Source organism: Lagenorhynchus albirostris, chromosome 9, assembly GCF_949774975.1.
Source record: "Lagenorhynchus albirostris chromosome 9, mLagAlb1.1, whole genome shotgun sequence".
NCBI classification, from domain to species: domain Eukaryota; kingdom Metazoa; phylum Chordata; class Mammalia; order Artiodactyla; family Delphinidae; genus Lagenorhynchus; species Lagenorhynchus albirostris.
In genome coordinates, this window is record NC_083103.1 from 91,009,040 (window position 1) to 91,032,727 (window position 23,688).

Genomic DNA, 23,688 nt, shown 5'->3' on the forward strand with positions numbered 1-23,688 from the left:
TTCTTTATTAGCCTAATTATAATTAACAACTAGACAAATTTCTCTCTCTCTCTTTTTTTTTTTTTGGCCATGCCACAGCAGAAACTGACACAGCAGTGTAACGCAACTTACTCCAATAAAAAAATTTTTTTAAAAAAGGGGAGCCTTCCTTATTCTGCACCTCTTGAATGGGGATGGACTTGACTTGCTTTGTAACGAATATAATTTGATGGAAGTGATAGTGTGATTAGATCCTAAAAGGCATTGTGATTTCTGCCTTGCTTTCTTACTTTGTGGGGAGCCAGCTGCCATGTCATGAGGACACTCAGTCTCTGGAGACATTCACATGGTGAGGAACCGAGCCCTCTTGCTAACAGACAGTGAGGAACCGAGACCTCCTGACAGCAGCCATGTGAGTAAGTCATCTCAGAAGTAGATCTTCTGCCCCCCAAAGCCTTCAGATGATGATTGCATCTCCAGCTGCCATCTTGACAGCAACCTCATGAGAGACCCCAAGCTAGAACCCCTCCACTAAGTCACTCCTGAAACCTTGACCACACAAACCGAGGTAATACATGTTTATCCTTTGAAGCCACTAAGTCACACAGCAGTGGATAACTAATATACAGAGGACATGGGAATGAAAGACACAGTTCTTGACTTTAGGTCATACACAGAAAGGCAAACACACACATTGTGATAAGCGCTATGATAAAAGTGAGGTTGGTGTTCTATGAGTACACAAAGAACAGGCACCAGCCTTGACTAGGGAGAAGGAGGTCAAGGAAGTGTTCTTAGAAATGACCTTTGAGCTAAATTTAGGCAGATGGGTAGTGTGCCTATTATTAAAATATTGCTCCTCAGCTTAAAACCACCTTTCTATATTCTGCCTTGTGATGCTGGGGCTGGGATTTTGCAAACCTCAGCTGGGTTCCTACTAGGGTTTGCCATTAAGGGGCACTAGAGAAAAGCTTGAAGACTGAAAGAAGACAAGGGACTGTTCCTTCCTGTCTGCTCTCTGTTCCTGCCAGTGAAGACCAATAAATAGCCTTTCATCCCGGCAATGGCATCTAGTTTCTTTGGGCTCTTCAGGAACTACCCTTATTGCTCTCTCCTCTGACTTTCAACATCTATAAGGGAATGTCCCCTTCTTAGTTTCTTGAGCCCTACTTGACTGGGACCCTCTTTGTAGCTTATGGGTTTTGATAACCCCACCTCTTTCCTATGTTTCCCAGCCCTGCAGTGGTGGCTTTTTCCTGCAGTTACTGTCTCATGTATCTCACTGTTCTTCCCCTCTGGCTTTTTGAATCCATCAATATCTGTTTAACTCATTCTCTAATAACTTCTCTCTGTTGAAATATCTAGTGTATGGCTTCTGTTTTCTTGAATGGGCCCTGACTGATACAGGTAGGGATTAACCAGGTGAAAGAGAGTGAAGTGTACCCCAGACAGAAGGAAAAGAAAGAACAAAGCCATGAAGGCAAGAATGAGCACAAGGTAATTTAGAACCTGGTCAGACATGTAGGGCAAGTGAGGAAAGGAACAGGATAGGAAGATAATGGGAGTGGATAGGGACTGTGACTTGTCCTTATATTTTTCTTTACAAAACATCAATGTTTGTTAATCTTTTAATGGACACTATAAATATAAAATCAGACTAGTAGGACATGACTTTTGGATTAGTAGAATTAGAACCTTGGAAAATCCTTCCCCCCAAAACCTACTGGCCAAAATTATCAAAAACAACTATTTCAGAACTCAGAAGCTAACCAAATGCATACAACAAATAAAGAAGCATTTATTTAAGAAAAAAACTACTGAATCTTGATAATAAGAGTGGAATCTCTGACATTTTAACTTAGGGATGCTCTCATTTTACTCCCAGCTCCACAGAGCAGTAGCCATGAGGAATGGCAGCTGGAGGGGGCTGAGCTGATTTAGAGAGCCACAGAAAAACCCTACCGTCAGGGATGATTTTGGAAACAGTAACAATCCAGAGACAACTGCTGAACAGTCATTTGAGAGCAACATGGACCCTCCTCCCAGTGAAACAACCATAACTGGTGAAAATTATAAAACAAAGATTTAAAGTCTCTGAAAGTTATCCTAAGGGAAAACAGCAAATGAATAAACAATTTAAAAAGAAAATCTACTAAATCTTGGTTAGAACAGCAACAGTTTATGGCATTTGAGAAATGAAATGCTCCCTTCCTCCACCCATTCCTCCCCCCCCCCCAGTTCAGGATGACAGAAATTCCACTCTGGTGGGTGCAACCGAGAACACAGGGCTTCCCCTTCCCCCAGTTTCCAGTAGAGGATATATTCCCCAGAAAGGTCAAGCCACCAGCATGTCTCACCCCCTCCAGCTCCATGTTGTAGAAGTTCTATTCCAGGCAAGAATGACTGAGAAATTGAGGACTCTCTTCCTCCTCCTAGCCTCTACTTGTAGGGCACAAATTCTATTCCAGGTGTGGTAGAGTAAAAATCCTGGGCCCAAATCACCCCCATCCAGCTTACGTGCTGGGAGAGACAAGCTGAGAGGATCTGTGTGCAGAGCTAGCATGTCACTCTGAGAAAAGTGGGCCACTGTCCCTGCCTCAGTTCTGGAGCAATTGCAGAGGTTTTGGAAAGGCAGGGCATAGAACAGAATGCTTCAAAGGTCTCCCTGAGAGAACTGACTTTATTTGGGAAGTTCAAGCCTAAGGCCACTCTCAAAAACCAGTGGAGATATTGGAGGTAGGCAATTAAGAGGAGGCTGGTAGTTACTTGAGAGCAGCAAGCTAAACCACAGACTGACTAGTTTGCCAGAGAGAACCCACAGAAAGAGGAAGCTAAGAGCCCTCTGGAGTTGGAACAAACTTCAACGACTCATCTCAAAGATTGCCCAGGCAAAGTGGCCCACATTTAATTGGATTGGTCAAAAATAATGGAGCAATCAGTCAGCAATTACTGGAACCTAACAACTGGATGTTATACCAATAGATGCAGACAGCTTAACAGAGAGATCAGGATAAAAGATGGTCAAAGAGAGCCTTGATAAAACCATGGTCAGCTCAGGGTGATTGTGTGCATGCCCAGGGTTACACCTTCTGAGGAGTAACAGTAAAGGCTGCATACTCCAGGAGAAATAGACTTTACTAAAATAGTCAAGCAAAAAACTAAACAAGCAAACAACAACAACATCCAGCTCCAGATGGGGAGATCCGTGTATACAGTTACTACAACATATTATCTGAATTTTTCAGTTTTCAACAACACCAACAAAAAAGAGACATGCAAGGAAACAGGAAATTATGACCCCAAAACAGGAAAAAAAAAAAAAGCAAACAACAGAAATTGCCCTAGAGAAGACCAAGGTGTCAGATCTAGTAGGCAAAAACTTCAAAACAACAATTGTAAATACAGGCATACCTTGGAGATATTGTGGGTTTAGTTCCAGACCACTGCAATAAAGTGCATATCACAATAAAGTGAGTCAAATGATTTTTTTTGGTTTCCCAGGGCACATAAAGATTATGTTTACACCACACCAAAATCTATTAGGGGTGCAATAGCATTATGTCTAAAATATGTACATACTTTAGTTTAAAAATACTTTATTGTTAAAAAATGCTAACCATCAACTAAGTCTTCAGCGAGTCATAATCTTTCTGCTGGTGAGGGGCCTTGCCTTGATAGATATTGACCGAGCAGGGTTGCTGAAGCTTGAAATGGCTGTTGCAACTTAAAATAAGACAACAGTAAAGTTTGTCACATTAACTGACTCTTCCTTTCATGTACGATTTCTCTGTACCATGCAATGCTCTTTGGTAGAATTTTACCAACAGTGGAACTTGTTTCAAAATTGGAGTCAATCCTCTCAAACTTTGCTGCTGCTTTATCAACTAAGTTTATGTAATATTCTAAACCTTTTGCTGTTATTTCAACAATCTTCAAGCATCTTCACCAGAAGTGGATTCCATCTCAAGTAACCACTTTCTTTGCTGGCCCATAGGAAGCAACTCTTCATCTGTAGAAGTATTATCATGAGATTATAGCAATTCAGTCACATCTTCAGGCTCCACTTCTAAATCTAGTTCTCTTGCTATTTCCACCACATCTGCAGTTGCTTCCTCCACTGAAGTCTTGAACCCCTCAAAGTCATTCATTTGGGTTGGAATCAACTTCTTCCAAACTCCTGTTAATGTTGATATTTTGACCTTTTCCCATGAATCACCAATGTTCTTAATGGCATCTAGGATGGTGAAACTTTTCCAGAGATTTTTAGTTTACTTCGCCCAGATCTGTCAGAGGAATCATTATCTATGGCAGCTATTGCCCTACAAAATGTGTTTCTTAAATAATGAGACCTGAAAGTCAAAATTACTCCTTGATCCATGGGCTGCAGAATTGATGCTGTGTTAGCAGGCATGAAAACATTAATAATTTTGTTCAGCTGCATCAGAGCCCTTGGGTGACCAGGTGCATTGTCAGTGAGCAGTGATGTTTTGAAAGGAACCTTTTGTTTTCCTGGACAGTAGTTCTCAACAGTGTGCTTAAAATATTTAGTAAATCATGTTGTAAACAGATGAGCTATCATCCAGGCTTTGTTGCTCCATTTATAAAGCACAGGCAGAGTAGACTTAACATAATTCGTAAGGGCCTTAGGATTTTGGGAATGGTAAATGAGCATTGGCTTCAACTTAATGCCACCAGCTGCATTAGCCCCTAACAAGAGAGTCAGCCTGTTCTTTGAAGCTAGACATTGGCTTCTCCTCTCCAGCTACAGAAATCCTAGATGGCATTTTCTTCCACTATAAGGCTGTTACGTCTACGCTGAAAATCTTTTGTTTAGTATAGCAACCTTCATTGATTAACTAAGCTAGATCTTCTGGATAACTTGCTGCAGCTTCTACATCAGCACTTACTGCTTCATGTTGCACGTTTATGTTACGGAGATGGTTTCTTTATTTAAACCTCATGAACCAACCTCTGCTAGCTTCAAACTTTTTTTTCTGTAGCCGTCTCACCTCTTTTAGCCTTCATAGAATTGAAGAGAGTTAAGGCCTTTCTCTGGATTAGGCTTTGGCTTAAGGGAATGTTGTGGCTGGTTTGATCTTCTATCCAGACTACTAAAACTTATGCCATATCAGCAATAAGGCTGTTTCATTTTCTTATCATCTGTGTGTTCACTGGAGGAGCACTTTTGATCTCCTTCAAGAAGTTTTCCTTTGTATTCACAGCTTGGATAACTGTTTGGTGCAAGAGGCCTAGCTTTCGGCCTGTCTCAGCTTTTGACATGCCTTCCTCACTAAGTTTAATCATTTCCAGCTTTTGATTTAAAGTGAGAGACATGCAAATTTTCCTTTCACTTAGAAGCCATTGTAGGTTATTGACTAGCCTAATTTCAATATAGCTGTGTCTCAGGGAATAGGGAGGCTTGAGGAGAAAAAGAGAGAGAGCAGTATGGTGGAGCAGTCAAAACACACACATTTATCAATGGAGTTCACTGTGTTAAATGAGTATGGTTCTTGGTGACCCAAAATAATTAAAATAGTAACATCAAAGATCACTGATCACAAATCACCATAACAAATATAACAATATTGAAAAAGTTTGAAATGTTGCAGGAATTACCAAAATGTGACACAGAGACATGAAGTGAGCAAATGTTATTGGAAAAATTGTGCTGATAAACTTGCTTGATGCAGAGTTGCCACAGACCTTCAATTTGTAAAAAGCACAATATCTACAAAATGCAAAAAGTGAAGTGCAATAAATGGGGTATGCCGGTATATTCAAAGAACTGAAGGAAATTCTGCTTAAAGATGTTAAAGAAAGGTATTATGACAATATCTCATCAAAGAGATCATCAATAAAGAGAAATTATTAAAAAATAAAGAAACAAATAGCAAAATAGAAATTTTAGAGTTGAAAAATACAATAGTAGACTTGAAAAGAAAAGCTCAATAGTATATTTGAATTGGCAAATTACTATATTTGAAGATAAATTGATAGAGATAATAGAGGAATAGGGAGAAATATCATGAGAAAAATAGATAGATCCTCATAGACATGTGGCACAGTTTAAGCACACTGACATACACATCCTGGGAGAGCAACAGGAGAGGGGAGAGAGAGAAAAAGAGTAGAAAAAGTATTTGAAGAAATAATCATTGAAAATTTCTCAAATTTAATGAAAAACACTAATCTACCCATGCAAGAAGCTCAACCAACTCCAACTAGGATAGTATAGAGATCCACATCCAGACATATCAGTGAAAGTGCTGAAACACAAAGTGAAAATCTGTAAATCAGAAAGATAAAAATGAAAAAAAAAAGGTGAAGACTTTTAATCACAGTTTCAGTTTCAGTGCTTCTGATTGGTCTGTTCATATTTTCTATTTCTTCCTGGTTCAGTCTCAGAAGGTTGTGCATTTCTAAGAATTTTCCCATTTCTTCCAGATTGTCCATTTTATTAGCATATAGTTGCTTGTACTAATCTCTCATGATCCTTTGTATTTCTGCAGTGTCAGTTGCTACTTCGACTTTTTCATTTCTAATTCTATTGATTTGAGTCCTCTCCCTTTTCTTCTTGATAATTCTGGCTAATGGTTAATCAAGTTTGTTTATCTTCTTAAAGAACCAGCTTTTAGTTTTATTGATCTTTGCTATCGTTTCCTTCATTTCTTTTTCATTTATTTCTGATCTGATCTTTATGATTTCTTTCCTTCTGCTAACTTTGGGGTTTTCTTGTTCCTCTTTCTCTAATTGCTTTAGGAGTAAGGTTAGGTTGTTTATTTGAGGTGTTTCTTGTTTCTTTTCTTTTTTTTTTTTTTTGCGGTATGCGGGCCTCTCACTGTTGTGGCCTCTCGCATTGCGGAGCACAGGCTCCGGACGCGCAGGCTCAGCAGCCATAGCTCACGGGCCCAGCCGCTCTGCAGCATGTGGGATCTTCCCGGACCAGGACACGAACCCGTGTCCCCTGCATCGGCAGGCAGACTTTCAACCACTGCGCCACCAGGGAAGCCCGTTTCTTAAGGTAGGATTGTATTGCTATACACTTCCCTTTTAGAACTGCTTTTGCTGCATCTCATAGGTTTTGGGCCATTGTATTTTCATTGTCATTTGTTTCTAGGTATTTTTTTATTTCCTCTTTGATTTCTTCAGTGACCTCTTAGTTATTAAGTAGTGTGCTGTTTAGCCTCCATATGTTTGTATTTTTTACAGATTTTTTTCCTGTAATTGATATCTAGTCTCATAGTGTTGTGGTTGGAAAAGATACTTGATATGATTTCAATTTTCTTAAATTTACCAAGGCTTGATTTGTGACCCAAGATATGATCTATCCTGGAGAATGTTCCATGAGCACTTGAGAAGAATGTGTATCCTGTTGTTTTTGTATGGAATGTCCTATAAATACCAATTAAGTCCATCTTGTTTAATGTATCATTTAAAGAATGAAATTAGAACACTCCCTAACACCATACACAAAAATAAGCTCAAAATGGATTAAAAACCTAAATGTAAGGCCAGACACCATCAAACTCTTAGAGGAAAACATAGGCAGAACACTCTATAACATAAATCACAGCAAGATCCTTTTTGACCCACTTCCTAGAGAAATGGAAATAAAAACAAAAATAAACAAATGGGACCTAATGAAACTTAAATGCTTTTGCACAGCAAAGGAAACCATGAACAAGACCAAAAGACAACCCTCAGAATGGGATGAAATATTTGCAAATGAAGCAACTGACAAAGGATTAATCTCCAAAACATACAAGCAACTCATGCAGCTCAATATCAAAAGAACAAACAACCCAATCCAAAAATGGGTAGAAGACCTAAGTAGACATTTCTCCAAAGAAGATATACGGATTGCCAACAAACACATGAAAGAATGCTCAACATCATTAATCATTAGAGAAATGCAGATCAAAACTACAATGAGATATCATCTTACACCAGTCAGAATGGCCATCATAAAAAAATCTACAAACAATAAATGCTGGGTAGGGTGTGGAGAAAAGGGAACCCTCTTGCACTGTTGGTGGGAATGTAAATTGATACAGCCACTATGGAGAATAGTATGGAGTTTCCTTAAAAAACTACAAATAGAACTACCATATGACCCAGCAATCCCACTACGGGGCATATACCCTGAGAAAACCATAATTCAAAAAGAGTCATGTACCAAAATGTTCATTGCAGCTCTATTTACAATAGCCAGGACATGGAAGCAACCTAAGTGTCCATCAACAGATGAATGGATAAAGAAGATGTGGCACATGTATATAATGGAATATTACTCAGCCATAAAAGGGATGAAACTGAGTTATTTGTAGTGAGGTGGATGGACCTAGAGACTTTCATACAGAATGAAGTAAGTCAGAAAGAGAAGAACAAATACTGTATGCTATCACATGTATATGGAATCTAAAAAAAATAGAGGGCTTCCCTGGTGGCACAGTGGTTGGGAGTCCACCTGCCGATGCAGGGGACATGGGTTCGTGCCCTGGTCTGGGAAGATTCCACATGCCACGGAGCAGCTGGGCCCGTTAGCGATGGCCGCTGAGCCTGCATGTCCGGAACCTGTGCTCCACAATTGGAGAGGCCACAACAGTGAGAGGCCCGTGTACTGCAAAAAACAAAAACAAAAACAAAAAATAAAAATTAAAAATAAAAGAAAAAATAATGGTCAGAAGAACCTAGGGGCAAGACGGGAATAAAGATGCAGACCTACGAGAGAATGGACTTGAGAATACGGGGAGGGGGAAGGGTAAGCTGGGACAAAGTGAGAGAGTGGCTTGCACATATATACACTACCAAACTTAAAATAGATAGCTAGTTGGAGGCAGCCACATAGCACAGGGAGATCAGCTTGGTGCTTTGTGACCACCTAGAGGGGTGGGATAGGGAGGGTGGGAGGGAGGGAGATGCAAGAGGGAAGAGATATGGGAACATATGTATATGTATAACTGATTCACTTTGTTATAAAGCAGAGGCTGACACCCATTGTAAAGCAATTATACTCCAATAAAGATGTTAAAAAAAAAGAAATAAGTGAAGGAGATTAAGAGGTACAAACTTACAGTTGCAAAATAGATAAGTCATGGGTATGAAATGTACAGTGTGGGGAATATAGTCAGTAGCTATGTAATATATTTTTATGGTGACAATTTGTAACTAGACCTGTCATGGTGATCATTTTGATATGTATAGAAATATCGAATCATTGTGTTGTGCAACAGTAACTAATATAGTGTTTTGGTCAATTATACTTCAAAAACAAAGTCATAGCAGAAGAGATCAGATTTGTGCTTACCAGAATCGGGGAGGGGGGGGTGGAGAGTGAACTGGATGAAGGCAGTCAAAACGTACAAACTCCCAGTCAAAAAATAAATTAGTGCTAGGGATGTAATGTACAACATGATAAATATAATTAATACTGCTGTTCATTATATATGAAAGTTGTTAAGAGAGTAAATCCTAAGAGTTCTCATTACAGGAAAAATATATATGTTTTACCTATCTTTAATTTTGTATCTATATGAGATGATGGATGTTCACTAAACTTTTTGTGGTAATCATTTCATGATGTATGTAAGTCAAATCATTATGCTGTTCACCTTATACTTAAACAATGCTGTACATCAATTATATCAATAAAACTGGAAGGAAAAAAGAAAAAGAAAAATGACTAGTCATGTGCAAGGAAGCCACAGTAAGCAAGGAAGCAAGGAAGCAAGGAAGCATGGAAGCAAGGAAGCCACAGTAAGATTAACAGTCAACTTCTCACTAGAAACAATGGATCCAGAAGACAGTAGGATAAATATTTAAAGTGCTAAGAGGAAGAGAAAAAAAAACCCCCAAAACTCATCAACCAAGACTTATCCAGCAAAACTATTTTTCACAAATCAAGGTTGAGAAACAAAAGACATTCCCAGATGAACAAAAATGGAGAGAATTCATTGCTAATAGACCTGCATTACAAGAAATAGTAAGGGGAATTCTTCAGGCTAAAAGTAGGTGACCCAGAGAATAATTTGAATTGACACACACACGTAAAAGGTGACTATAGAACTTAACTACCATGAATATTGAGAATCTACTGTATATGGTAATTGCTAGAACAACAATTAAAATTTTTTTATATAGTCAAGATACTATTAAGAGAATTAAGAGTTACACTAGAAAATATTCATTTAATACAAACAAAGCAGTAAAGAAGGAACAGAGGAACAAAAAGACATGGGACACACTGAAAACAAAACAAAGCAAAAAAGCAACTATCTCAATGATAACATTAAATGTGAGTGGATTAATCAGTCCAATCAAAAGACAGAGACTAAAAAACTACAAATAGAACTGCCATATGACCCAGCAATCCCACTACTGGGCATATACCCTGAGAAAACTGAAATTCAAAAAGAGTCATGTACCAAAATGTTCATTGCAGCTCTATTTACAATAGCCCGGAGATGGAAACAACCTAAGTGCCCATCATCGGATGAATGGATAAAGAAGATGTGGCACATATATACAATGGAATATTACTCAGCCATAAAAAGAAACGAAATTGAGCTATTTGTAATGAGGTGGATAGACCTAGAGTCTGTCATACACAGTGAAGTAAGTCAGAAAGAAAAAGACAAATACCGTATGCTAACACATATATATGGAATTTAAGAAAAAAAGAAATGTCATGAAGAACCTAGGGGTAAGGCAGGAATAAAGACGCAGACCTCCTAGAGAACGGACTTGAGGTTATGGGGAGGGGGAAGGGTGAGCTGTGATGGGGCGCGAGAGAGTCATGGACATATACACACTAACAAACGTAGTAAGGTAGATAGCTAGTAGGAAGCAGCCGCATGGCACAGGGATATTGGTTTGGTGCTTTGTGACAGCCTGGAAGGGTGGGATAGGGAGGGCGGGAGGGAGGGAGACGCAAGAGGGAAGAGATATGGGAACATATGTATATGTATAACTGATTCACTTTGTTATAAAGCAGAAACTAACACACCATTGTAAAGCAATTATACCCCAATAAAGATGTTAAAAAAAAAAAAAAAGACAGAGACTGCCAGATTGGTTAATAAGACAACATCCAACTATGTGCTGACAAAGTAGCTACACTACACTTAATGATTCAAACAGAATGAAAGTAAAATGATGGCAAAAGACATATCATTCATATAGCGGTGATAAGAAAGCTAGAGTTGCTATACCAATACCAGACAAAATAGACATTAAAACAAATAATGTTAATGGAGATAAATATGAACATTTTCTAATGATAAAAGGGTCAATCCATCATGCATATATAGCAATTAGAAAAATATATGCATCTAATAATAGAGCTCCAAAATACATGGAACAATAACTGACAGAATTAAAGGGAGAAATAAACAATTCAACAATAATGGAGACTTCAATATCCCACTTTAACAATGGTTAGAACAACGAGGCAGAAGACTGACAAGGAAATATAAGACTTCAATGTTATAAATCAACTAGACCTCACAGATATCTATAGAATGTTTCATCCAACAAAGGAAATTACACATACTTATCAAGTGCATGGGTAATATTTTCCAGGAAAGAACATGTACTATGCCATAAAACAAGCATATCTATCTATCTATCTATCTATTTATCTATCTATCTGTCTATCATCTATCTAACGTCATACAGGTGGCCATGGGTTTACATTTGCAGATATGGAGGGCTGACTGTACAAGACTTGAGCATCTGTGGATTTTGGTGTTCGTGGGAAGTGGGGGATGAGGGGGTGCTGAAACCAATACTGATACTGAGGGACGACTGTACTTAGTGGTTTAAGATTGAAAGCTTCCCCTAAGATAAAGAAAAAGGAAAAGATGCATGCTTTCAACACTGTTATTCAACATCGTACTAGAGGTTCTAGGCAGGGCAATTAGGCAAGGAAAAATAAGAGACATTCAGGTTGGAAAGGAAGAAGTAAAACGATCTCTGTTTGCAGGTGATATGACACTCCATATAGAAAATCCTAAGCAATTCACTAAAAACTATTAGAAAAAATAAATGAGTTCAGCAAAGTTACAGAGTATAAGATCAATATGCCCAAACCAATAGTATTTCTATAAATTATCAATGAAAAATTTGAAAATGAAATTAACAAAACAATTCTATATACAGTAGCATCAAAAAGAATACTTAGGAATCAATTTAATAAAATAAGTGAAATTCTTATATTCTGAAAACTACAAAACATTGTTGCAAGTAATTATATAACTCCTAAAAAAAAAAAAAATGGAAAGACATCCTATGTTCATGGATCCGAGGACTTAATATTGTTAGAATGACAGTTCTTTCCAAACTGATCTGTAGATTCAACACAATTGCTATCAAATAGCTTTTTTGCAGAAACTAATAAGCTGATCCTACAATTCGTATGAAAATGCAAGGGACCCAGAATAGCCAAAACAATTTTGAATAAGAATAACTTCAGATAATCCATACTTCCCAGTTTGAATTGTTCTGAAAAGTAACAGTAATCAAGCCTGTGTGGTACTGGTATAAGAGTAAACTCATAGATCAATGGAATGAATTCAAAGTTCAGAAATTAAACCCTTACAAATATAATCAATTGCTTTTTGGCAAGAGTGCTGAGACAATTCAGTGGGGAAAGAGTAGTTTGAATAGTTTATTTGACAAATGATGCTGGGACAACTGGATATCCACTTGCAAAACAATGAGGTTGGAACACTTCCTCACACCATATACAAAGATTAACTCAAAATGGATTATAGACCTACATGTTACAACAAATCTACAAAACTCTTAAAAAGAAAATATATAATTGAAAAGAATCTGAAAAGAAATGCATATGTATGAATCATTTTTCTGTACACCTGAAACAAACACTACATTGTAAATCAACTATAGTTCAATAATAAAAAAAGAAAATATATGATTAAATTTTTGTGACCTTAGGTTAGACAAAGCCTTCTTAGATTTGACCAAAAGTACAAGTAACAAAAGAAAAAAAAAGATACATTCATTGAAATTAAAATGTTTTGTGTTTCAAATGACACCATTTAAAAATGAAAAGACAATCTACAGAATGGGAGAAAACATTTGTAAATAATATAGACAATCAGGGGCTTGTACATAGAATAGGTAAAGAACTTTTACAATTCAATAATAAAAAGACAAGTGACCTAATTAAAAAATAGACAATAGATATGAATAAACATTTCTCCAAAGAAGATGCATAAAAAACCAATCAGCGCATGAAAAGATGTTCAACAGCATTAGTCATGAGGGAAATGCAAATCAAAATGACCACTTCAGATACACTAGAATGGCTATAATGAAAAAGATAGATAATACCAAGGGATCGTGAAGATGTGGAGAAATTGGGATCCTCATCCACTGCTAGTGAAACTATAAAGTGGTGCATTTCCTGACAGTTCCTCCAAATGTTAAACACAGAGTTACCATATACCCAGAAATTCCACTCCTGGTATGAAAATGAAAGAAAAATGAAAACATATGTCCACACAAAAACTTTTACATAAATGTTTACAGCAGCATTATTTCATAAGAGCCCCAAAGGGGAAACAACTTGAATGTCCATAAACTGATGAATGGATAAATAAAATGTGGTCTATCCAGACAGTGGTATATTGTCCAGAAATAAAAATGAATGAAGTACTGATTCATGCTACCACATAGAAAAAACCTCCAAAACCTATGCTAAGCAAAAAAAAAAAAAAAGCCAGACATAAAAGACCATATATTGAATGATTACATTTATATGAAATGTCCAGAAAAGACCAAGTGACTGAAAGCAGATTAATGGTCGCCTGAAGCTGGAGGTGGGAATAAGAAGGGACTGAATATGGAGACAAGGGATCTTTGGGGGATGATAAAAATGTTCTAAAATTGATCTTAGGTAATGGTTTCATAATTAGGTAAATTTATTAAAAGTCAGTGAATGGGTTTTATGGTATGGATATTATAGCTTAATAAAGCTGTTAAAACAAAACTAACTACTGTTATGTGGGATATATGTTCAAACACTGGAATGCATCACATACTAGAAACATATTGAGGGAAAATCAGTGCACTCTGTTTGGGGTTGAAGGGTACTAAACATGAAACATAGAATGAAAACCATTCTTGGTTTTGTTTATACCTGAACAACCCCAAAATCCATTAAATACAATTACTTGTAGTCTTTCTAAAGTTAGAGTTTAAGCCAGTCCACCATGAGGTTGGTGCAGAGAAGGGGTTCACATAAATGCTGATGGTAGGAGCCAAGGGCGCAGACTCCACATTTTGGCACTGCTTTGTTATTTTCTCATAGTGTTATGTGAATATTTTATGTGGAAAGCTGTATGTGACAGTAGCATTTGGAAATGGGGAGATTCTCAAATGTCATCTCAAAGGTCTCCTTCCTATACATTCCCTTTAACAACACTTTTTTTTTTGGTTAGACACATGCTTATTTGCTTGCAGATTCTCATTGAAGTTTGTGCAGGTGGAGCAGCAGATGCTGTGATGCTTGGTAAATGCCTTTTTGTTGTTATTGTTAAAATTTTAATTTTATGAGAGTATAATTGATTTACAATGTGTTAGTTTCAAGTGCACAATAAAGTGATTCAGTTATAAATATACATTTATTCATTTTTTAAGATTCTTTTCTCTTATAGGTTATTACAGAATATTGAGTAGAGTTCCCTGTGCTATACAGTATGTCCTTGTTAGTTATCTATCTTGTACACAGCAATGTGTGCATGTTCATCCCTTGCTCCTGATTTATCCCTCCCCACCACGTTTCCTTTTTGGTAACCAGAAGTTTGTTTTTGATATCTGTAAGTCTGTTTCTGTTTTGTAAATAAGTTCATTTGTATCATTTTAAAAATTATATTCCACATATGAGTAATATCATATATTTGTCTTTCTCTGTCTGACTTACTTCACTTAGTATGATAATCTCTAAGTCCATACATATTGCTGCAAATGGCATTATTTCATTCTTTTTTTTTTTTTTGTGGTACACGGCCTCTCACTGCTGTGGCCTCTCCCGTTGCGGAGCACAGGCTCCGGACGCGCAGGCTCAGCGGCCATGGCTCACGCGCAGCCGCTCCGGGGCATGTGGGATCTTCCCGGACTGGGGCACGAACCCGTGTCCCCTGCATCGGCAGGCGGACTCTTAAACACTGCGCCACCAGGGAAGCCCTATTTCTTTCATTTTTATGGCTGAGTGATATTACATTGTATATATGTACCATATCTTCTTTAATCCATTCCTCTGTCAATGGACATTTAGGTTGTTTCCATGTCTTGACTATTGTAAATAATGCTTCAATGTTCATTGTTCATTGCAGCACTGTTTAGAATAGTCAAGACATGCAAGCAACTTTTAACAACAGTTTAAATAAAAATGCCTAGAAATTTGTTAGTGATACCAAAGGACATGTCAGCTGGTAGGTCACTATGACCTCTGATGGCCTAACGTGGGTCCTGAGTATCAGGTATTTCCATATAAGTGGCAAGGATCCAGCGGACAATGAGGGTTGCCATCAACAGAGCTGCTTTCAAGTAATTAAATCTCCACCTTCTTCTGTGGAGTTCCTCCTCTTTTTGAGGATCATTCTCTTCTGCTAATACCCATCACCACTCTTTTTGATTTGCCATCTATCAATTTTTCCCTTACATTGTAAAAGATTTTAGTATCGAGTTCATGACCCTCTTTCCCACTCCAAATCCTGCTCTCATTCTGTGTGTTTTTAATAGTCACATGGGTGACACCTCTGACATCTAAATCCTCATAGTTTCTTGTCTTTTCAATCCAGTGATCTTCCTCTTTACACCACCGTAATAACAGCTCGTCATTAGCCATAATTTCTCTGCCACTTCACTACTCCCGTTAGTGAGGACATCCTCCTTTTCTTCCTGTAGCCTCCGCACTTTTTCACTTTTACTAATCTAATAAGTTATTTGATTGCTTAGACTGGGGGTCATAGGCAAATTTTTTTGTCAAGGGTCAGGTAGTAAAAATTTCAGTCTTTTGGGTCATATGATCTCTGTCACAATTACTCAAATGTGTTGTTTCAGGGAAAAAGCAGCCCTAGACAATATGTAAGCAAATGGGAATGGCTGTCTTCCAAGAAACACTTTATTTACAAAAATAGGTCACAGATCAGATTTGGTCCATGGCCATGGTTTATATTCCTCTCCTCTGAGCTTAGACTCAGGCCTAGACATGGACTTATACAAGAATAAGCAAAAAAAAAAAAAAAAAAAAAAGAAAGAATAAGCAAATTATTTTACTTTTCTGAGTCTCCCTTTCTCCATCTGTGTATTGGGGATGATGCTTTCTAACTCTCCAAGTTTATGAAAATTAAATGAGACGATGTACCACCAGCATCGTGTAATCGATAGCACACAGTACTCAGGAAATCCATGTTTTTTAAAAGGGGTACTAATAAAGTCTTTTTTGTAGGCTGAGTTCTGAATGAGTTGAGGAATTAGAAAAAAGCAAATGGAGAACAATGCCTCACCCCCAAATTCACTGTTACTTATAAGAATGCTGTAATTGGAGATGGTGTCTTATATCTGTAGGCAAGCGGCCTTTCTAATACCGAACTCCAGAATCAGAGAAGCTTACCTACACCGTCCAGGCGGCACTAGACCAAGTCAGGCTTTCTCGAACAGGAAGAGGAGACTGGCTACCTTCTTATAAAAAATCATTAAGGTCCGTCCAAATGGATGGAAATATCAGGAGTGGGTTCTTAATGTTCTGCCTAGAGCAAATGTTCGTTGCCTTCCCCCACTGTTCCCAGACTGGAGGTTTATGTTCATGAGGTCAAGGCAACCTCTCCCACAAGGGTGTTGGCAGCACACTCACACTTCCTCATAGTTTCCTGAGTGTGTGCCAGGGGAAGTTCTCTGAGTTTAGCTCAAACTTCTCTGTGAATGTATTCCAAAAGCAGACTAGAATAGATTTCAACCTCCCAGGGCCTATGCATGTGGCTAAAAAAAGACCCTGCTAAGGGATTAAGATTCCTTGGCCATCTTTTCTTTTATCTTAAAAAATCTTTATGCCAATGTTGCATTTCCCAAGGGGTATGCTGCAGTTTAAATTGACAAAGTTGTCTAAGTTATTTACCAATTAAATGGCTTTAATCACCCCCCCACACACACACCAAATCATTGAGTAAAATTAACACTATTGGAAAATGTACTCTTGGAGTACCTAAGTACCCTCTTTCCCGCAAATGTGGCCTCATACTACCCACGCCTTTGGGCAATAATTTTTAATTTGAGAAGTAAAAGCCAAGACTGTTATGTCAACCAAAAATCAGCTTTCCTTCACTACATTTATTTCTTCTCAAATGAGTCTCCAGGATGCGGAGCGATACCCTGAAACCATCATGCCCATTCCTGTGGGCTGCATGCCCTCACAAGTCAAGGAAGCTCTAGCCTCAGCTCAATTGCTGACACGGTGACCTCAGGCCACTTTTGTAGCCCTTCTCCATATCCCAGGCTCTTTGTTACACTGGCGTGGTAGTATTTGTCCTGACTAGCTCAGCAAGTCTTATGAAAACAAAATGAGTTAATTATGTATTTTAGGGGTGCAAAGCATGTGTCTGTTTACTATGCTATTATCTATGGGGCTGTGGTAATTATGCTGTGGCTCAGAGCACACATTTATCATCAAAGATTTAGGGAGCCAAGTATTTTCACTTAGTTCTACACAAGAGAGAAGGCTTTTAGGGTTTAGTTTAAGGATACTGGACCCACTGTTATCATTGTCACAATACAGTAGTACAAGGCAGTAGAGAGAAACATGCCTTATAAGGTGTGGGGAAGGACTGCCGGAATCTATATCTCTTTTCTTTCAATACATTCCTTTAGAAATTATCTACTGTATCTCTGTGCCAATCTTCTGCATGCTGTGATCACAGCCCTGATATCCATACAGTTATATGGATACGTGCCTGGACAGATTGGTACAGATGCAAACAAACAAATGTTATATGTACATACATATATCATACATGTGAAATATACATATCTATATACATATCTCTACGTAGGTATCTGTATCTCTATCTCTATAGCTATCTCCATGCAGAGCAATGCAAATTGAGCATGGCTGATATAATATGGTGGTAACAGGCCACCTGGTAGGTGGCTGCATTGTGACTTCTTTACCACTGTTAGTGATCATGATTCCCCACGTCCATAGAATTTGCTCTTTTGGATTCTCTCCTATCCTGTTACAGATGCAGGGTGCAGTGAGATTTAGACTTATGGCTCCTCCTCTTATGGCCTGAGATTGATTTTATTCATTCATTCATTCATTCATGCCACGGCTGCGCCCCGCCCCACCGTATGAGGGATCTTAGTATCCTGACCAGGGATCCAACACGCGGCCCCTGCAGTGGAAGCGCGGAATAGTCGTAACCACTGGACCGTCAGGGAAGTCCCCTGAGATTTAATTTAAATCATCATTGTTGGAGTGCTTAATGGATGCAGTTGTTTAGACCAAGGGAAAGTGTTTACAAAGAACACACTACAGGGCTTCCCTGGTGGCGCAGTGGTTGAGAGTCCGCCTGCCGATGCAGGGGACACGGGTTCGTGCCCCGGTCCGGGAAGATCCCACATGCCGTGGAGCAGCTGGGCCCGTGAGCCATGGCCGCTGAGCCTGCGTGTCCGGAGCCTGTGCTCCGCAACGGGAGAGGCCACAACAGTGAGAGGTCTGCGTACTGCAAAAAAAAAAAAAAAGACCACACTCCAAATGTTGAGAAGAACCAGCCAAATCAAATCTCAGTCATTCAAGAACCGTGGACGAGGACTTCTGTTTTCCTTCTTTCCAGTTTTTCTGATACTTCTGCTACTGTGGAAGTGACTAATTCCACATGACAGCGAAACGAGGGCATAAGCAAAGGAAATTCACTACGTAAATAAGTAAATAAACAACTACCTAAGACCTCAACCAAAGGTGACCGTGCGCTGGGATTAGATATGTCCGTTCTCTAAAACGAACTCCCTCCTGGCTTCTTTCTCTGGCTCTGTGGAATGAGCAGGGGCAGTTCATCGCTGGGGAGGGCTGTGATTCTACCTGGCACACGCTGGCCACAAATGGCATTTCAGCTTTTGATCAGTGAAGCTTATAGGGAGACTCCAGTCCCGAAGTAAATGCAAAGACTGCTTTATCCAAAGAAACTCTGGCCGGCTGTAATTCCTGTGAGAAAATATGAGAATATGATGGAGGAGATATTCATCCATAGGTACCGTACTGACAGACAGGAGGGAGTGCTTTTCAAATGGCGCATTGCAACCCTTTAGAGGATAGTAAAATTATCTTATTTGGGCATGAAAATACTTTAAAAATGGAATAGAGTAGTATAGAGAAAATAGAATAACTAGAAAATATCACAGTACATTGCATGCAGTAAGGATAAGGATTGTTTTGTGAAACTTTGGGGTGTGTGTGTGTGTGTGTGTGTGTGTGTGTCTGTGTGTCTGTGTGTCTGTGTGCCCTGAAACGAGATTTGATATGATGTTCTTACTGTGGGTCCCACAGGAAAAAGAAGTTTGGGAAACACTGCTGTAATTTAACTCTTTGGCACATACTTTTGGTATTCTGGGTTTGCAAAACAAAAACTAAAATTCTGGCCACTCAACAATGACCTTCTCTAAAGAATACACTCTTGCCCTTTATGGCAATGTTTCTCAACTACTTTAGCATGAGGTGATTAAAAACCTGAGGTGGAAACAAGCTGCCTAAGAAAACAAAGGGGAGATTTAGAAGGAAGCCCCCAGAAGCATGTAAGACCAGGGAGAGTGGATACCAGATAATGCATATGTGTGTGCATGCGTGCGTGCGTGGGTGCGTGTGTGTGTGTGTGTGTATTTGAGAGAGATTTAGAGACCAGAATTCATCAGAAGGCAACAGAAAAAAAGTGTTTCTTAGGGTAAACAGTCACTAAAACCTTACTACACCTGCTGAGCCCTCCATGAGAGAAGAGGCTCAGAGCCCTGATGTGACTCCAAACGAAAGAGTTCATCTGAGAGTCAGGAACCAGGAGTTCTTTCCTGCCTCACCCAGTTCAGCTCTCTGCTTTGGGGAGGACAGTTGTTTCTGATTTCTAATAGAACATATGATGGAATTTCCTGGAAACCCAGAAGAGAGCAGTTGTACAGAACATAACCCTATTCTGGAAAAGTACTGAGGAGGAACCTAGGTATACACAGCAATGTTATATTTATTTGATTTTTTAACGTGTGATTATTTCTCCTGTCCTCTCTTACAAGGTTCTTGCTTTGTTTCCAAATGCTGTAGCTCGTAAATTACTGCTGATGTTGATGTTTATCTTGGTTTTCTGGGTCATTTACTTCTCTTCCAAAGACTTTGAAAAGGTAGGAATTGTTTCCTTTTTCAGAATTTCAGAAAGGGTGACTTTGAATGCTCAGTGTGATCAATGCAAGAATTAAAAGTTAAAAGCATGTTATCTTAGCAACAGATGTGGATGAGAGGGCCCTCTGTTCAGCAGTTATTCCTTTGACACCATGTATTCTATTATTATTATTTTTTTTTTAGTGGCAGGTGGATTTACTGCTGTCTCTGTAGTGTCTGGCCCTGCTAACCATCCCTTCTAAACATTCTCTCCGACCTTGGCCTCTGAGCCTCCAATCCAATTAAATCTCTGTGTCAGCCCCTGCTTTTTTCACAGGGTTTTGAAAAATCCTTTACATAGTTCAGTTCACATTTTTTGATTTTCCCTTTCTGCAGTCTCTTTAAAAAACTGATTTTGCTTTATTTTCTCCTCTTCTCAACCATTTAGTACAAATCCAATCTTTCGAAAATTCTGCTTTCATCATCTTCTTGACCTGATCAAAAACTTTCACCAATGGCTTTCACAGATGGTAGCGCTGAGGAGATCAACTCCTTAGTTAGCCATTCAACCTTCCTCTAAATTTGAACCCAACTTCTTTTCAAAGTATCTATTTCACCTTTGTCTAATACAAACCCTCAGCTCCAAACAAGAAGGACCACAAATCTAGGATGTTCAGACAATGATGTGAACTGATAAATAGTGGGGCTCTCAAACCACAGCACAGAAGCTTTCTCTCTGTGAGCCCTCTCTGTAAATATGTGTTTTCTAGATTTCTTCCATCAATCCTCTTCTCGTTCATGCTTGTACCCTTTAATTCATAGGCTCAGGTCCCACCCACCAACAATATTAGTGTTTCTTAAAGTGAGGTCTGGACACTCTCTGCACTGGAACACCTGTGTTTGTGCATGTGTGTGTAAAATGCAGATTCCTGTGCCCTACTCCAGAGCTACTAAAAAGAAATCTTTGGACTTGAGACTAAAATAATGAAGTTTTGAAAACTCTAATCAGAAAAGATACATGCACCCCGATGTTCATAGCAACACTGTTTACAATAGCCAAGACATGGAAGCAACCTAAGTGTCCATCCACAGATGAATGGATAAAGAAGATGTGGTACATTTATATAATGGAATATTACTCAGCCATAAAAAAGAATGAAATAATACCATTTGCAGAAACCTGGACAGACCTAGTGTTTATCATACTAAGTTCACTTTAGCAAGTCAGACAGAGAAAGACAAATATTATATGATATCATTTATTTGTGGAATCTAAAAAAATGATACAAATGAAGTTATTTACAAAACAGAAATAGGCTCACAGGCATAGAAAACAATCGTATGGTTACCAAAGAGGAAAGTGAGGTCGGGGGTGGGGTAAATTAGGAGTTTGGGATCAACAGATACACACTACTATATATACAATAGAGTGTCCAGTGGTTAAGACTCTGCACTGCCACTGCAGGGGGCACAGGTTTGATCCCTGGTCGGGGGACTAAAGATCCAGCATGCCGTGTGGTGCAGCCAAAAAAAAAAATAGATAAACAGCGGGACCTACTGTACAGCACAGGGAACTATATCAATATCTTGTAATAATCTATAATGGAAGAGAATCTGAAAAAGAATATATATATATAACTGAATCACTTTGCTGTACACCAGAAACACAACATTGTAAATCAACTATACTTCAATAAAAAAATAAAATGATCAAGTTTTAACAAGTCCCCCAGCTGATTCACACGTCCACTGAAGTTTGAGAATCACTGCCTATGTACTTCCAGAGCTGAGATCTCTTCTGTGCCCCACTATTCAATACGTTCATCGGTTATCTCCACCTCAGTTCCACTAGTGTTACCAACACAAAGAAAAGCACACTGAGTTAATGCTCCTCTTCAACACCCTCCTTGGCAAAACAGGATCACACAGAAACAAATTCTCTGCTCTTTCTCTCCTCTGTTGCCACAGCCCATTAGTCAACCAAGCCAAAACTCTCTCCACAAGCAATCAGCCGCTAATCTCACAAATTCTACCTCCTAAATCTTTCTCAGATCTATCCGTTTATCTCCATCCCCAGAGTCTTGCTTTAGTCCAGTGCTTTGTCATTTCTCATCTATGGTGTGGAAATAGTCCTCTAATTAATTTCCCTGGCTCCCAGTCTAGGCCTGCTCTAATCATTCATTCAGCAAACGTTTGTTGAGTATAGATTGTGTGTCAGGGCTGAACTAGGTATTAGGGATACAGAGATATAGGACATCATCTTTATGTTCAGGAGTCTAAGATTATATTTCTAAAATAAAAATGCCATGCTCCCCACTTCAGTGGGAACATGTCAGGGCCCAGACTTCCTGGCACAGTGTCTCGGTCAGGCATTTTTATTAAAGGGTACAGAGAGCCTGGCCCACGGCATTCTTGCACTGGCTGTTTCCTCTGCCCGTTCTTCCTCCAGGTTTTCACATGGCTAACACTCTTCCTTCAGGTTTTTGCTCAAATGTCATCCTCTTTATTTAGCACTAGAAACAGCCCCCACCCTACCTCTTAGTGTTTCCCTCATTCTGCTTGACTTTTAACTTTCTAAAATACTATATAATTTACTTATTTATGTTCATTGATTATTGTCTATCTTGACCTGCTATAAGGTGATCTCCATAAGGGAAGGATTTTTATCTATATTTATTTGTTGGTATATCCCAAGTGCCTAGAACAATGGTTGGCACATAGTAGGTGCCTAATAAATAACTGTTAAATTACAAAATAAGGACTGTTCAGTGATCCAGGTGAGAGGTAATGGTGACCTGAAATAAGGTACTAACAATGAGGTTGGAGAAAAGTCAATGAATTTGAGATAGAATTGACAGAAATAGATTGACTGTGGTGAGGGGGTGAGGAGGTGGAATTAAGCAGGAATTATTCTAGATATGTACAAGTACATGGCTGGTGATGCCATTCACTGAAGTATAGAACAGAGTAGGGGAAGTAGTTTTGGGAAAAAAAAGTAAGTTTAGATATGAACAGTTTATGTTTGAGGTACTTTTATGTCATCTAAATGGAAATGTTTCTTCAGTAGACTTGAATATAGAAATTTGAAGCTAAGAAAGACGTGGTTTAGGAAAATGGATTTAGGAATCATCAGAATATAAATGGCAGCTTAACTCATTGGTGTCTGTGACAATTCCTTGAGTGAGCTACAGAATGAAAAGAAAAGGACCTACTGTATAGCACAGGGAACTCTACTCAATACTCTGTAATGGCCTATATGGGAAAAGCATATAAGAAAGAGTGGATATATGTATAACAGATTCACTTTGCTGTACACCTGAAACTAACAC

General features: G+C 38.7%; 1 protein-coding gene across 1 annotated transcript in view; it reads left to right on the plus strand.

Annotated features, from left to right (window-relative positions):
- LOC132526550 (NXPE family member 2-like) overlaps positions 1-23,688 on the plus strand; it is a 58,145-nt gene that overhangs the window by 7,641 nt on the left and 26,816 nt on the right. The window contains 1 exon segment of the mRNA XM_060160890.1: positions 20,257-20,382. Within this exon segment, the coding sequence (XP_060016873.1) occupies positions 20,257-20,382 (126 nt within the window).